The sequence below is a fragment of the Cydia strobilella genome, chromosome 18 (assembly GCF_947568885.1).
Source record: "Cydia strobilella chromosome 18, ilCydStro3.1, whole genome shotgun sequence".
In the NCBI taxonomy this organism is placed as follows: Eukaryota; Metazoa; Arthropoda; class Insecta; order Lepidoptera; family Tortricidae; genus Cydia; species Cydia strobilella.
This window is the reverse complement of record NC_086058.1, coordinates 15,001,408-15,019,256: the sequence shown is the minus strand read 5'-3', so window position 1 is coordinate 15,019,256 and position 17,849 is coordinate 15,001,408. Positions and strand designations below refer to the sequence as shown.

The following is a 17,849-nucleotide window of genomic DNA, read 5'->3' as shown; positions in this document are numbered from 1 at the left end:
TTTTTCCCCGCTTGTTTTAAAGGATAAAAGACGGCTTTCCGAGCTAGTGAGGGGAAAATAATTAATCTCAGTACCTAATAAATCTTATTTTATATAAGCGCATCCTGTAATTTGCTGTTTGTCACTACAACCAATGTTTTGACAGATATTTGACAAACATTTTTTTGTTGTCCTATGTGAACTATTTTAGTTCCTTTTTAAAGATTATTTTTGTCCCAAGGAACCCTAAGAAAATTAATAATAAGCATCGCCATCGCCAGTGTTGCAAGTGAATACTGACTGAATAATTGAATAATTGAGTAACGAAACGATTTATGGCGTTTGAAATTGGTTAATGTTACAAATATTTGTAAACTGTTTATTGTATTGCATGAAGAAGTAATAAAAAACTTTATCCAAGGGCAATTCTTTACAACAAAATCACATAAAATTACTTGCACAAAGGAGCCCACTGCCTATCAGTCCGCCGGACGATATCGGCTTGTCAGTTAGAACAAAAATTTGACAGTTCCAAACAACTGACAGGCCGATATCGTCCGGCGAATCAAGTCAGTGGGCCCCTTAAGAGGACTTAATGAAAGATTGTAACTTGTATAGTAGCGGAAGCCCCTTTTTAGGATTCCGTATACCCAAAGGGTAAAAACGAGACCCTATTACTAAGAGTCCACTGTCAACTGTCCGTCTGTCTGTCTGTCACCAGGCTGTATTTCATGAACGATAGCTAGACAGTTGAAATTTTTACAGTTTATGTATATCTGTTGCCGCTATAATAACAAATACTAAAAAGTACGTTAAGGGGCCCACTGACTATCAGTCCGCCGGACGATATCGGACTGTCAGTTAGAACAAAAATTTGACAGTTCCGAACAAATGACAGGCCGATATAGTCCGGCGGACTGATAGTCAGTGGGCCCCTTAACTCTCGGTGAGCGAGTCCGGCTCGCACTTATCCGGTTTTTTTTTCAACTATTTTTTATAGAAAGGGCATTCAACTTTTGTAAAACGGGCCTACGTTGTTGTTGAAATTTAAAACTGAGGAAAGTAATACGTTTTGACATATTTTGGTAACCGACTTCAAAAGAAAGAGGTCCTCAATTCGATTGTCTGTTTTTTTGTTTTTCTTCCAAACCGACTTCAAAATTCCAAACGGGAGAAGTTCTCATGGAGTTGTCATGTTGACGATTGTCAAATGTTTGCATAGATGGGAGCATAGGTTTTCTATCAGTAAAATACTTCTATCGGCCAACCCCATTCGGTTGGATGTTTTTCTTGTTGAAATTTTGTCTTAGGCGGGAAGTAGGAAGTGTACGTTCAGAAATCTGATCCAGTGTGAGTTCACGTTGAATTTTTTTTATTTTTACTCTGAATTATTGCTCTAAAGTCATGATCAAAGGCACGCTGATAGTACTAAAAGTTAATTACATCATGGAAGAAGTTTGTGCGGTGAAATATAATAGGATAGAGCGGTACTGTCATAGTAAATTTTGTAACCACGGTAAATTCACTGCCATCTATCGACACATGATTAAAATTAAAACCAAAAATTTAAAAAATGTGTTGATATACGGATAAATGTTTTTTTTTTATTTGCATTTATTATATTAATAATTTTTACATGATTTTGACCCATTCTTTCACTGATATGCGTTACAATTGTTAAATAACAAACGAAACCGTCAACGCCATCTATAAAAGAGTAGGCCAAAGGTAGTGGCGCCATCTGATCGAGAATCAAATTTTCGTGGATTTTCGAGGCACGTTTTTCCCTTAGACTGTGTCCATCTATTACGGAGTTATATCTATCTTTGCTATAACTTTTGGAATAGCTTCCATCTTGAGAATATCTAACCTCATCTAAGTAAATCAACTACACCATTATTACTATAATTTACTTGCTAAAGTGTCGTAATATAACGTAATAATGCGTTCCTCAGTTTTCATTTAAATTACATGAAAAACTCCCATTAAAGACTTTCTAACGGTTCTCACTATGGAAGTGCATGCAAATCGTCATCTCAGTAATCACTAAATCTTTGCTACTATTCCGTTGCGGTGAACATTATCCAACCAATATAAATAGAACCCTATATCGTTAATAACTAAGAGTTATCGCAACCCACATAAAATGGTCATATGGTCAATTGTATGTTCAGAGATGTAAGTGCTATATCTATATGTAATTAGACCATTTCATTTATAATCTACCTATAGGCAAAGATAGATATAACATATAACTCCGTAATAGATGGATACAGTCTAAGGAAAAAACGTGCCTCGAAAATCAAGAAAATTTTATTCTCGTTCAGAGGGCGCTACTAGCTTTGGCCAACCGTCGTATAGATGGCGTTGACGGTTTCGTTTGTTATTTAACAATTTTAACGCATATCAGTGAAAGAACATGGTTCAAAATCATAAAAATAATTAATGCAAATAAAAAAAATCATTTATCCATATTTAAATACATTTTATCGTGTTTTTATAAATCTTAATTTTTAGTTTTAAAGTGTGTCGACAGATGGCAGTGAATTTACTGGGGTAACAAAATTTACTATGACAGTACCGCTCTAGTATAAGTTACTCTATGCTATAGGTTTAGATTCTAGAGAAACTAGAAGGCGTATTCTGCTTGTAAACAGATTATAGTTTTGATCTGGTTTTTGACCCTGATATCAAATCCGTTATGGATCAAAAACATTTCCGGTTAACTCCCTATCACTACCTATTTCGTTTTAGACATTAATATTTATTTCTAGAATATTCTCAGGCCCGTAATATTCCCGTAGCCATATAATTAATAATAATAATAATAATAATAATAATAATAAGCCCGCAGGGCAGCTTGTGGCGAGCTGTTGGGGAGTGACGACCCCACGGACCCGAGTGCTCCAGAGAGTCGGTCAGGGTGTCCGTCTCCGGCGTGTCTTCGTCGGTCGGAGTGGACCCCAAGGGGACCCGCAGGACTCTCAGCTCTGGCTTGCCTTCATTGGATGTCCAGAGGGGAGTCGTAAGAGCTATATGCTCCAGGGGTGGAAGTGTTAAAGGGCATAACGCCGCGAGTAACTTCGGAGAAAGCGCAGCACACCTCTCGACACCCCTGAGCCGCTCACGCCGGTGTTGCGCCTGGCCGTCTTTACGATGGCGCATCAGGTGCCCATCTAACGAGTGGCGAGTCACCGCCTGCCTCGATAACTTGTGCAAGCAATGTTATGGCAGGTGTCCGGACTTCTTTGCAATAGCCCAGACTTTTTTCCACCCAAACTTAAACCATAGACCAGTACTCTGTCCATATTCTCTACAATAGCTTCCAATGCCTGCTGAAACCGGTTCACGGGTATCTATTGATGTACCCATGAATGGGTTCCAGCAGGCGTTCTACATGACATCAAATCTCTCCAAACGGCCTCTACGTGTTGGATCTATATCCCCACGCACGCCTTATAAATGACCGGGATCGAAAGACCCGAGAGTTTTAAAACGGAGATACACATAATAATAATAATTGTCCCCACGGTTTTACTGTCACCACGCAATCCAATAACATGTAGAAACCTGCGTTAGATTAGAAAACAGTCACGCATAAAGCGCGAGGTAATCGCAGTGTCAAGTGCCAACTCCCGTGTATGGTGAATATAGATCCAGAAATACGAGTAGGTACTAGGTAGGTAGGTAGGTAGGTAGGCGACAGGTCGCACAGGATCGAGAAAAGTGTCGCTGTCTTGTGTCGGAGACCAAGTCTCATTTTGGGTCGCTGAGCCAACGGAGTAATTAAGTAAGTAATACGTTTTTTTTCAACCCTCTACCATATTTACGCAATTTTTACTACGGGACCAAACCCCAAATCGCAGAAAAAAAAATCGGCTAGAGTTAGACCAAGAAAAGTCTGCAGCGATTTTGATAGCACACGCTGTGCAAGTGTTATTTATATTTGACGTTTAAAATAACACTTGTACAAGTATGGTATCAAAATCGCTGCACTTTTCTTGGTCTAACTCTATGTTGATATTATTTATGGGAGAATCAACATATTTTTTTGCAATTTCGGGGCTGGTCGTGACTACTTTTAATCTAAAATCTGTAAATCTCAATCGTCACTGTCTAAAACAATCTGTCTGTCCGTCTGTCCCTATGACACAGACTAAGTAATAGTATATTATCATACAGAACGGCCACGCACCGCCCCGCCCCGACTCGAATTACCTCGCCCCGCGACAGCAGATTGACGGCCGTTTGCCGGCCGCTCAGTACTATATTTTTGCAACTTACTCAGTACTCACACTGTGACGCATGACGCGTGTACAGACGTGCCGTTCACACATAAAAACGCAAGTGATTTTTGATGTATAGCATGTCCGCCCTGTGCCTATGATATAGGGACATACATAGTGTGCTTAGATCTTTACAACTACGCAACGGATTTTGATGCGACTTTTTTTAATTGATAGTGATTCAAGAGGAAGGTTTATATGTATAGTTTGTAAAGGTTTTGTGTAAATTAGTTTAACTACCCGTGCGAAGCCGGGGCGGGTCGCTAGTTCTTAATAAAATAGCTAAGGTCTCCTAAGACCATTTTCACGTAGCAGCACGGTAGCTGCCCAAGCATTTGTCTAACGGTTGAAAAAAACATTACCCTCCTCCTTTAGCAGTCGGGTAAAAATAAACCGTAGAAGGCTTTGTAGTTGTAATGAATGCCGAACAAGCGAAGGTTTCCAAGGAGAATAAAGCGTCGTAAAGGTTTCAAATCAAAGTGCGATCCAATTACTTACTCAGTTATCACAATCTTAATATGTTAGTTACATGACATCTTATCTCCTTAAAGTGACTCCCAGGTATGCTAATTTGATATTGTATAATTTTAAATTATACCGAGCTATTTTTCACAGGAGGACCAGTCACCACACTCCACGTGTCTTGTTACCTATGTATGTACATTAGCGCCACTTGCATCATCCCACTAACCCGGGGTTAACTGGTTAAACCTGAAGTAATATACCACCACCACCAGTAAAATTTGACACTGGGTTAACGGTTTACGGGTTTAACGGGTTAACGTGGCGCTAATGTCACGCTTTTAAAATTCATGGCAGTTATATTACGCGTGTGTCGCGAGATTCACGCTCCGCTTCTATGGTTTGATGCCAAATCGGCAGCAACTCATGGTGCAAAATACTGGATCTCTGTGCCGGTTTTATACGTTAGTACCTATTAGTAATAATAGTTCAATGGTTTCAGTGTAATTGTTCTACATATCTCCTCTTTTTGTTAAGCTTTTAGAGTAGGGTAGATACTTTTGACGCGTAGTCTGATTCGCTAATTTTGATGCTAACTGTATATTATACATAAATACTTTATTTGTTTAATAACTAAGACAAAATTAGGAACCTAATGCCACAAAATTATGAAGTCAATTTGTGACGATAGATTGCCTCTCTCAGTCAATTAGATAAAACATAACCATTAGTCTCTGTACGTGCGCGAAGCACCAGATCAAGGGAAATTGCTCAATCAAGCAATCTAGCGGAACCGATCGATGATAAATACGATCAGTGATACCATCGTCTAGGGTTGTCAATGTTGTCGTACGTCAGGATTTTTCCTAACATGTCAGGATTTCAGGTTCTTTGTCAGGATTGTGGGGGGACTTGGCGAGAATCAGAGTTTTTTAGAAACCTCAACTAGGGAACAAATAAAAGCTAGCTAAAGTTGGAGTTTAGCAGAGGAAAAGTAAGGTAAAGGTTAAAAGAGAGAGACAACGAATGAAACAACTACCACTTTGACCAATTTTCTAAAGGTTCCTAGAGACCAAGGTTCTAAAGCTTCTAAAATATACCTAAAAGTTTCCTTGAAAAAAATAGAAAAATTAAATAAACTTCAATAATAAAGAGACCTTGGAGAACTTGGAGAAATGATCGCCAAGGAAATGTCAGGATTTGTAGGCTGATGTCCGGACTTTTGTCAGGATATTCCATTTTTTTATATGGTACACACTACCAATAGTTGACTGTCAATTGATATTTCGTAAATCCTATTGCAAAGACATAAGGCAAAGATAGATATAACTCCGTAATAGATGGATACAGTCTAAGGAAAAAACGTGCCTCCAAAATCACGAAAATTTGATTCTCGATCAGATGGCGCCACTAGTTTTGGCCTACTCTCGTATAGAGGGCGTTGACTGTTTCGTTTGTTATTTATAATTTTAACGCATACCAGTGAAAGAACATGGGTCAAAATCATATAAAAATAATTAATGCAAATAAAAAAATCATTTATCCATATTTAAATACATTTTATCGTATTTTTATAAATATTTATTTTTAGTTTTAAAGTGTGTCGACAGATGGCAGTGAATTTACTGGGGTTACAAAATTTACTAAATTACTATGACAGTACCGCTCTAGTATAAGTTACTCTATGCATAAGTTTCACCGATGGTCAGAGAGGACGTGAGTTAGCAAACACATATTGCTTTCATTAGTTTACAATTACGTTGCGTAGTGAGAATAGAGAAACGTATTACCGCAAGATAGTAATATTACGAGTAGAGGCATTACTCAAGTCTATTGAATATCCTATCATTACATTAAAAATTTATTTACATACAAGATATATACAGTGGTACTACGTAAACGAAATTAATAACTAGCTTAAATCTAAAATAGGCCCTTGAGGCATTGTACCAAGGATGCTGGAGGCATTTCCCCGCTGTATCGCAATGCTGATACGTTGTGCGAGAAAGCCGCCAGCTCTTCGGTCACCAGTTACGTCAACCAGACGCTTCGCGATTTCTGCAAACAACTTATGCGCGCTGGGACCCCATGGACCTAGAGTTTCAACTCCAAATGGAACGAAATGATACTCTCTACCGAGGCTCTTATATTTATTACGTTTTATAATTTCGGCGCTTTCCGCCGCTCCGCCCGCTTAAATATATAATGAATGTTAGTAATATAAGGTGGTAGAAGAATTTTTTTTTAAATAACACCAAAACATCAAAAGACGTAACTCACATAAACAAATTAAAAGTCCGGTAGTTTTGGTCAGGTATGTTGCGGACTGCCGGTAGGCCTCCAATAAGATGGCGCGACGACCTGGTGAAGGTCGCGGGAATTCGGTGGTTGCGAGCGGCACAGGATCGGTCGGAGTGGCGAGCCTTGGGGGAGGCCTATGTCCAGCAGTGGACGTCTATCGGCTGACATGATGATGATGATGATGATGTTGCGGATGCCGATTTTTTGACATCCGCGGATGCAGATTTTTAAAGGCTCACATCCGCGGATGCGGCTGCGGATGCGGATGTCGAGATTAGGCACATAAAAAACGTCAAATATTACACTAGTAATTTTTATTTGAACAAAAATATAGGTACCCCACAATCGCATTACTATACTAAAGTCGAAATAAAACAAACTTTTCACTTCTCGTCGCTGTCCGTCATAGGCTAAAGTGTCGACCTAATAAAAGCGTGTAAAAATAAATGATTTAAGGCACATAAACTGTCAATAATGTCATAGTTTTCCTTAAAAGGTGCGAGATGTCGAAGTATGGATGGTATAGAAAGGATGCCAATCTCTTATGGCAGAATTGTTGCAAAAGTGACCGCTTTCAGCTTTAAATAATAGTTCCTAATCTCTCCGGTGGCGCTAGTTAGGCTCTGGGACATGAGTATAACATGAACCATATAAGGCAGCAAATAACCCGACCAAATTACGTAGGTTGTTTTTGGTAGTATTTCGGTGTATGGTGGCGCCGCCTAATTACTGTTTTTTGATGGACACTTTTCAAACATAGAGATTTGGCTCCTTTATATAGTCTCCATGTGTCGAAGTAATGAAAATAAATTAGTTTGTTTACATTATTTGCCTTTGTTATTGAACTCCATTTTAGAGGAACTCTAAATTAATAACAAGCCTTCGTTTTTCGCCTACATAACATACCTTTTTGTATTTCTTCGCATATGTAAGTATGTTTTTCACGATGTATTCCTTCACCGAAAAGCTAGTGGAAAATATCAAATGATCCAGATTGGAAGTCGGACGTTAATTCGGCCACCACCGCTTCAACTTCAACCATAAAAAAAATAGAATCTGATACCTTTAAACGAGCAATTTTTGTATATATGTATATATATTTCGGTGATCTCGGAAACGGCTCTAACGATTTCGATTAAACTTGCTATACGGGGGTTTTCGGGGGCGAAAAATCGATCTAGCTAGGTCTTATCTCTTGGAAAACGCGCATTTTTGAGTTTTTATATGTTTTCCGAACAAAACTCGGTCTCCCAGATATTAGATAAATAAATGGGCAGTTTTAGGATTTTTTGTTGCAAAAGATATAGAGCATCTTTCATTGAAGGTGGTAACACCTACACAATTTAAATATTACTGCTTGGGTAGCCAACTGTGTTCAACTTCGCAGCGTGAGATAACAGTTATCCTCGCAATTACAGCGATTTTCTTTTCAAGCACAATGTTGACATTTCTTGCTTGGCTGACTACAAACTTATATTTTCCGTTCCGAAATCCACTTCCCAGTAGAATCATCAACTTCAATTGTATGAGTTGAGTCGAAGATAAACGGTAGATGTAAGTTTGGAATTTGTTTTATTGTTAACTTTTGTAATTTTCTTGACAGGTTAAATCGATTAAAGTTAGCTTAATGCGGATTCTAACTGTACAGACTATCAAAAATAAGTGGGGAGAAATACGTTAGGAAAATTGTAGAATTTAATCATCAGCTCCATATACTTTCTTTGAATTTCTTAGCGGATGTTTCACAATGGTTTCTTCACAATGTTTTCTTCACCTATTAAGCCGATAGATATGTTTATTGGGATTAGATTGAAGGATGGAACTCTGCAAAGTGGGCATGAGTTAGAACCTTATAGAGTAAGACCAAGGTAATTCTGCAGCGATTTTGATAGCCCAGTGTGCAAGTGTGTGTGTGTGTGTGTTTAAAGGACGAACTTCTATGAAATTATGTCGTATAAATAACATTTGCATAGTCTGTGCTGTCAAAATTTTTGCAGAGTTATCTTGGTCTAAGAAAATAAACTCTATTTCCTACATTACAGGCTCAAATTTTACTAGCAAATTTTGGTAATTTTTCTTGTATGGCTTTAGGAGGATAATGGTTCGTTGAGGTTTCTAAAAAAAACTGACACTTCAAGTCCCCCCGCCATCCTGACAAAGGACCAAAAATCCTGACATGTTAGGCCCTAACATCCCCTAACAGTTAGGGGAAATCCTGACGCAACCCTAGCGGAATATGATATTGAACAGCGTAAGCCAGGAACACCAAGTAACTCTTCTTGAACTGGTTACTAAATATAGTTTTTTGAGATTTATGTATAAATAAGCCTTCGGTAAATGTCTTTTCCCCTCACTAGCTCGGAAAGCCGTCTTTTATCCTTTAAAATAACAAATAACTATTTCACCACACCATCTCGTAAAGGCTCTTTTAGTTCAAATACTAATGAGTTTCATTTTATCCACAATAGTGGTAATTTTGAGTTGTTTCCTCATGTTGGCTGTTACAGTCGCCATCAGATATATCAGAGCGCCCGAGGTGCTCAAAATATCTGAACACGCACTAACGCCTTGACAATAGAGGCGTGTTCAGATATTTGTGAGCACCTCGGGCGCTCCGATATATCTGATGGCGACTGTACAATTGAATTTTAAGTAATGATTTTGAATTATAAATAACTGATAACGTTCATTTGAATTTGATTTGTTATGTTTTACAGTTAGTATTTCCCTCGCGTTGGTGTAGTGAAAAGTTTTGTTTTTCAATCGGGAGGAAAGTTTACCCCCATGCCTACGCTAAAATGTTTCCTGGTAAAATTCTGGAATATCTCGCTTGCTCGAATATCAATCGAGAACAAGAGGGTCAAATAACAATTTTGCCTAATTGTAAAACAAATGACTAACACAGTTTTTCTCTTTGTGGATTTCTTTTCTACCTAAATATACATTTTTTGTCTGCAATCTTAAATTTTAATCTGAAGTTTAATCAACGCTTGATTTTCTAGTGGTTTCGCTTTTAGGTTATAATTAAGGCAAGGCCGCAGCTATCTAGATGGCTTTCGCCATGTTCAGTCGGATGGGAAGCCATAGCTTGCCTCAGATTCAGTGGCATGAGTTTTCATTGAAACACACCTAGAAATAATAATGAAATTCCGTAAAATCACTCAAATAAAATAAGAAGAATCTTGATATATTGTTTCGAGCAGGTGATGGGAGTAGGTAAAGAAACACCTTAAGGGGTTACCTGAGGTTTTCATCGATTTTTGACAAGTTTTGAATCGTATCTCCTACTTTTGCACTACATAAAGAATTATAAGACAAGCGGCTATCGGTTCTTCAATCTTTTATCTCCATTTTTGTCTACCGGATTGTGAAAAAAATGAATACTTATTTATTTATGATTGTTTTAAACATTGTCTAAAAAAACACTTTTTTCGTATTTCGATTGCTGTGAAAGATCTTACTTATACGAAATCAACATATTTGAGTTCGTCTTAGACGTCTCTAAAAATTTGTCTAAGGTTTTAATTTTAAACTAATTAACACAAAAGTTATGGCCAGAAAACCAGTTTTTTGGCCTGAAATTGTTCAACTTTGATGCCAAATATTTCGAAAACAATGAACTTTGAAGTAAATATGGGATACTATATTGCTTAAATCCGTTGCTGTTAATATGATAAGCTACAAAAAACATTAGGAAACTAAGGGATTCAAATCGAAGGTCATTGGAGCATGGGATCCCCTTAAGCGTGATAGTATAAGAACGTATATTCTCTAAATGCCTGCCTATATATACATGTTAGGTTGCGCTGACACAAGCAATATGCGTTTATGTCACAGTAAACCAAATCGTTACTGCTAAACACTGAAAGTGGCTAATTGCCACATTACACCACCATTGAGATATTATTTTATTACTATAGAGAATCCATACCAAACAATTAAATAGTGGCTTTCACTACCCGCCACGGCTTCGCACGGGTAGTTCAACTGATTTACACTAAACCTTTACAAATTATACATATAAACCTTCCTCTATTAAAAAAACCGCATCAAAATCCGTTGCGTAGTTTTAAAGATCTAAGCATACATAGGGACAGACGGACGGACAGACAGCGGAAAGCGATTTTGTTTTATACTATGATGTACTCACTACTCTTTCAACCACGGCCTAGGTCCATCAGTTTTCGCATATACATTAAAATAATGAAGCCAGTAAAATGGCGGACAGTTTTGCGAACCAGACAGTTGTCATGAAGATTGGTCTTTATGACGTGACTGTAATAACCCTATTGTACTTTACGGTCAACTTTAATGCAATGTTTTGAGATAATGTATCTATTTGTTCGTAGTACTTAGTTCGTTGATAGCTTAATTTGTAAAATTATACAACATATCGGTTTGATAAAAGTATATTCATTTACGCGTAAAACCATCCAGATAAAAAAAAAAACAAAAATTTAAATATGAGAGATAGAAATTGGGAATTAAGTGGTAGTGACCACTCCTTTTCAATTCGACTAGTATAGTGGAGATATTCATCATCATCATTAATTTAAGAGCCTAGCTCTTGTCGGTGGAGCAATTTCCATGTATCTCTTTCCTGAGCCTTTCGTTTGACCGCCTGATACGACACGACGTTTATCTTTTCCTTTAGTTGGTCCATGTATGTTCTTCTTGGTCTCCCTCTCTTCCGCCTTCCTTCTTCTTTCTCTTCCACAATATTTTTTTATGAATTCGTCGTGTCGTAACAGGTGCCCAACCATCTTCCCTCTTCTGCTCTCAATGATCTGCAACAGGGACTTCCTCTCCTGCACAAGGTTGAGAACTTCCTCGTTAGATTTTCTCTCGGTCCAACTAATCTCCATCCGCCGCCAGCACCACATTTCAAAGGTTTCAAGTCTTTCTCTGTCCCCCTGTGTCATTGTCCACGTTTCACACCCGTATAACGCTATGCTCCAGATGTACACTTTGATAAGCCTTTTCCTGATGAGTGGAGATATTAATGAACGAAATTCACGAATTAGAGTAGTCGAAATTCAAAAATCGGCCTCTGCATGTAGCTCTTTCAAAGTGCATTGCTCCAAGATTCTCGGAAATCATATAAATATTCGGCGCTGTTCAAAATTTCTATAACTTTTTTTTTGTACAGCTGATTTTTTTTCATTAAATGCCGTCCCTTTATACAAAGTCGCACCTATTGAACAACCTAAATTACATAACCCTTACGAACAAAGGGCAATATTGTGCCCGTAAGTAATATGGGGTCAATAACCTATCTGAACTTCTAAAGCGATGTTTCCTGCTTTCGGTTTCATAAGTCCTATTTATTTTTATTGTTTCCTCTTGGATACATGGCATCACAAGCGCCTGAAGTAATAGTTTAACTTTGATCTTTATTCATATTATAGTTGTAATGCATTTTAAGGTCAGTTTATAGTAGAATGGTTGAGTGGGTGCTCGGTGGGTGTTACTGGCAGTGTCGCGGCCTGAAGGGTGTGAAAGATCTCACTCAGGCCTCAAGCTGTTACTGGCCCCAGGTGAGGCTAAACAGTATAATCATGATCAAAAAAATTGTATCTAGTGCTTTACGTACGAGTTACGATTAGACTAAACTAGAACAGTGGATCTCGCTTTTATAGATTGCCTTTGAAGCACTGTCTAACAATAGGTTACACGTCCATACTAATATTATAAATGCGAAAGTGTGTCTGTCTGTCTGCCTGTCTGATTTAGATAAAGGTTAGTTAATTTGGTTCTACACAGTTCGTAAAATCTTAAACTGAAATAGATATCAAGATATATACGAAAGAATAGGTGACCAAGCTGTTGATTTTTTTTTTAGGAATAGAACCAACTGCAGTAAGGATCAAGATTTTTTAAATATCAAACGGGCTGCTCAATATTATTATATTATATTAACTTTTTTTTTGTTAACGGAGTGGGCGAACGCTGTTACGCACCGTCCCCCCGGCCGCGAGAAGGCCATTGATGGGGGGGTGTGTGGGACTCGCCGCTCCTGTTCCCTCTCAAATGGCGAGAGGGGAGGGAGAACCTGGCCCTACCCACTAAACCCACTCCGGCGTTTCGTATCCTCTCTGCCGTTTATGAGGGCGCCAAGGGATCGAATACACTCTACCATGGCGCTCCCCGGCAGCCCCGGCTTGGCGCCAGGACACCAACACAATGGGGGGGGGGGGGGATCAGAAAAGCTGGATCCCCCCCGACGACGTAACTACGATTATATTAACTGCAATATTGGACTACTAAAAGACCCATGGCTCCTTTAGCATATTATACAGCATTTAGCCGCATGCAGGTCATAAGTCATAAGCCAAGATTTTACCGAAAAAAAAAATTGCCGGATTTGCGGATTTTGCCGCATGCGGCTAAATCAGGCGGGCCGTATGCTTGATTGCCGCCGAGGTGGTATAAAAAAAAGATGTATAATATGCTAAAGGATTATCTAAAAATTGGTTCTATTCCTGAAACAAAAAAACAACAGTCAACAGCTTCTCTAGACAACATTGTCTAGCAGTCAGTTAAATGATTCAAGTCGTCGGTTCGGTTTGAATATCGGCCCACTTTGTATATTATTATGCCGTAATTTCTATAATGATGTTATCTAATTCCATTATCCGACTGCTGGTGAATGGATTTCCAGTATTTTTTTCTTTAATTCCTAAACCGCATTACTTTGGACGATATTGTTCTCATTTGAGGTTTCTGTTTTTTTGCACAAAATCTAGATTCTCGTAATAGGTAAGAAAGGCATCATTGTTGAGTCGTTTGTGGTCAGTTATGATTTCGGTTTGGAGATTTTTTTTCTTTTTGCGCCTAACAACCGGTCTTTTCTTTATTTATGAAAGTCCTGTGAGTGTAATTATTATTGTACGTCTCGTCCTATATTAGTTTTTAACTTTTTATTCATGTAATATATTTTTTGAAATAAAACTATGAAAACGGATTATATCGCGTATATTGAATTTATAATACATCCCGACGTTTCGAACTCTTTACAGCGTTCGTGGCCACCCGTTGACCGCTGTAAAGAGTTCGAAACGTCAAGATGTATTATAAATTCAATATACGCGATATAATCCGTTTTCATAGTTTTATTTCATGAGTAACTATCGCGGTAACCGAAGACAATATTAATATATTTTTTGTTATAATAATTATGTATACAATATAGAATAAAGACAATAAAGTAGGTAGTAGTAGTAGTTTATCTAATTTGCTGATACTTTAATTGTTAACAAGTGATTATTTATTGTTTGTAAAATCTATTTCCACATTTATGTTCATCCAAAAAATACTTACTTAAATAAATTTGATTATTTTTTATCCACTTACATTATCACCAAAGAACTGTTCACTGTGGACATCCAAAATCGAAGACAGTACCGCCGCCAAAAACACTCTCTTCCAACACACCATATTTACAAGAAACATAAGAACTTTTCATTAAACACCTCACATTATGTTATTCATGGCTAAAAAAACTCGTAACCAAATAAAAAAAAAGTAATTCATGCCTAGCCATGCAGTTTAATGCCTCATAGTTTGCCGCGCATTTTTGACAAGTTGTTTTTTTTTTCACGCGGAGTGGCGCGCGGCAGTTCGCGAGGTTTTGCGCGCGCGACTGCCGGTGATCGCGGCTGATTTGTATCGCGGATTAGAATGGATAGGGAGGCGGGCTATCGATAAGAGCGATACAATTATGGGTAAACCAAAAATTTTATACAGTAGGCAGTAGGTATAGTTTTTTCACGATTATTATAAAAACATATGTATGTTAATTTCAGTTTATGTACATTTTTGATCAACATGTAGGCATTTTTAATTTATTTCTTAAAAGCGTACTCAATATAGTTTTTTTTTTCGAACAAGCAAGTCAAATAAATAGAAACACGTTACTACGTTTTAGTAATATACATATGTACACTTGGCACCTTATTACAAAGTTTGAAGTATTTTGTAGTATCCAGTCAGTTCCTATAATTATGATTCCTATAATTGATATTCTTAGGAGGACTCAAAATTGTGGTATGATTTGTCAGTAATATCAATAGGTAATATGTAAATAATAAGAATAATAAACTCAAAATAAAAACCTACACTAACAAATGATTACATTTAAATTCAATAATAATGTTACAATTATAGTACATTGTCAAAACATCGATATATTTATATCGACCTTTAGCCACATCACTATAACTTTCGCACCGTATTGCCCTAAGTGTCGCTGGTATGGCTCCTTCAATAGCTGCTGTATAGTACCGAGCTTTAGTCACAGAGCTTAGAGCTTTCGAACCACATGTTATAGAACAATACTACAACCTATAAAGTAGTTTAAGAGCTAGTGCCGAAAGTGGTATACCTATCTTCAGTTCCTACTCTGACCTCAACCGATGGAAAGGTCTGCAATATCTCGAAAGCTAAGGTAATAGGCATTTAGCAAGGGGCTAAAGGAAATTTCTAGTTTAAAAAAAATCACATGGAAAACAGTCAAAGTTGATTCGATAGAAAAAAACCGGCCAACTGCAAGTCGGACTCGTGTTCCAAGGGTTCCGTACATTACACAATTTTTAACAATGTATTTTACAGTACATATGGTGCTACTTTCTCGCACTAGTGCGGAAAAGAGCACTTTTCGTGCATATGTCGAAAGTTTAGAGGGCCATATGTACTGTAAAACGTTGTACGATACACGTGCGAATAGGTAATTCGCAACTCGTGTCGATTTAAAACACTCCCTGCGGTCGTGTTTTAATTTATCGCCACTCGTTTCGAATTTCCTCTTTTCCGCACTTGTATCGTAAATAACTATTTTATGTGAAACGTGAGCGAAATGTGTTTAAAAATAAGTAATTATGTCCGACTCAAGCTTGACTGCACATTTCTAATAGGTTTTCCTGTGATCTATAGGTAAATAACTATTTTGTGTATGTTTTTCAAACTTTTGGACCCAGTATAGTTTCGGAGATGAAGCGGGGGGGGGGGGGGGGATTCTCACAATGAGCTCTTTCATTTGATATATGGCACGATATAGTTTAAAAAAGTTTATTTTTTAATTTTCTCATTTAGCCCCCAAAAGTGGCCCCCATGTTTAAAATTCATTTGTTTACGTTTCATGTCCGTCTTTGGGTCACAAACTTACATAAATTTGAACTTAATTGGTCCAGATAAAATAGGCCAATGCGAACCCCCGCACTTAAACCGTAGGTACATCTACAATGTGGTATTTTATTTACTTTGAAAACGACATAATAGTACATTGTGCAACATGGGGCGTAAGTTAAATATTGCAAACGAGAGTATAGTTAAACCGCGATGGCTTGCCGGAGCGATTTATAGACTCGAGTTTGCAATATTATTACGTCCCGCATTTTTGTATCGCAAGTGTGCTGAAAATATTGTGTGTAACTACTTTATACTACAAAAATGAAGTATAAAGACAAAAAAGTGTTAATTATAATACTAGAAACTTCATAACTCACTAGGGAAAATGCTTTTTCTATAATTCCCGCTAAGCCTGCGTGCAATTCCACATTTACTGAGCGAGTGTGATGAAAATATCCTTAAGTATATCTGAACCATACAGATGCATGTTAAGGTCATCATTTTTTTTTTTTTTTTTTTTTTATTAGCCTATTTTGGTGTCCCACTGCTGGGCAAAGGCCTCCCCTCGTTTTCTCCACTCGACCCTGTCATCGCCATTTTCCCACCATTTGGGGTAGAATGCGTCCAAGTCGTCCCGCCATCTCCTTTTTGGTCTGCCTGAACCCCGGCCTGCACCGTCTATGGTGCTCCGTGGGTCCCACTCAGTAACCATTTTGGCCCATCTTTCCGGGTGCATGCGACAGACATGTCCCGCCCAGTCCCACTTAAGCTTAGCGGTCTTGACGCCTACATCTGCAACTCTAGTTCTGGAGCGTAGTTCCGTGTTTCTGATTCGATCAGTTCTACGAACACCTAATATACTACGCTCCATCATCATCATCATTATTAAGTTACAAATATGGTAAAGTATTTAAATAAATGACGATCAAGTTTGGATTTCTCCATTAACACTGAGCATCGGTAATTAATTGTATAAAATCAAGGTTTGCGACATTTTAGACCAAATTGAAAACTTGATTTTCTTTTCGACTTAATCTTTTTTAGGGTTTCGTACCCAAAGGGTTAAAACGGATATGAGTAAGACTCCGCTGTCTGTCTGTCTCTGTCCGTCTGTCACCAGGCTGTATCTCATAAAGCGTGATAGTTAAGACAGTTGAAAATTTCACAGATGATGTATTTCTAGCTATCACGCTTCATGAGATACAGCCTGGTGACAGACAGACGGACAGACAGACAGACGGATAGACGGACAGACGGACAGCGGAGTCTTAGTAATAGGGTCCCGTTGCGACATTGACCAAAATATCAAATATAATATTGAAAATATCAAAATTATAAAAAACCGGACAAGTGCGAGTCGGGCTCACCTACCGAGGGTTCCGTACTTTTTAGTATTTGTTGTTATAGCGGCAACAGAAATACATCATCTGTGAAAATTTCAACTGTCTAGTCTATCACAATTCTTGAGATACAGCCTGGTGAAGTGGTGACAGACAGACAGACGGACAGACGGATAGACGGACAGACGGACTGACGGACAGACGGACGGACAGACGGACAGACGGACAGCGGAGTCTTAGTAATCCCGTTTTTACCCTTTAGGTAGGGAACCCTAAAAAAGCATGTCGGATCATGATATCTATGCTAAGAATAACATTCCGTAGGGTTTAGACTGTTGAGGAGATTATTTAATAA

At 38.1% G+C, this 17,849-nt stretch overlaps 1 protein-coding gene across 1 annotated transcript in view; it reads right to left on the bottom strand.

Moving 5' to 3' along the window:
* LOC134749336 (A disintegrin and metalloproteinase with thrombospondin motifs 16-like) overlaps positions 1-14,522 on the bottom strand; it is a 58,662-nt gene extending 44,140 nt beyond the window's left edge. Inside the window, exon 1 of the mRNA XM_063684254.1 lies at positions 14,382-14,522. Within this exon, the coding sequence (XP_063540324.1) occupies positions 14,382-14,480 (99 nt within the window). The 5' untranslated portion in view covers positions 14,481-14,522. The remainder of the gene's footprint in view (positions 1-14,381) is intronic.
* Between the last annotated feature and the right edge of the window lie 3,327 nt (positions 14,523-17,849).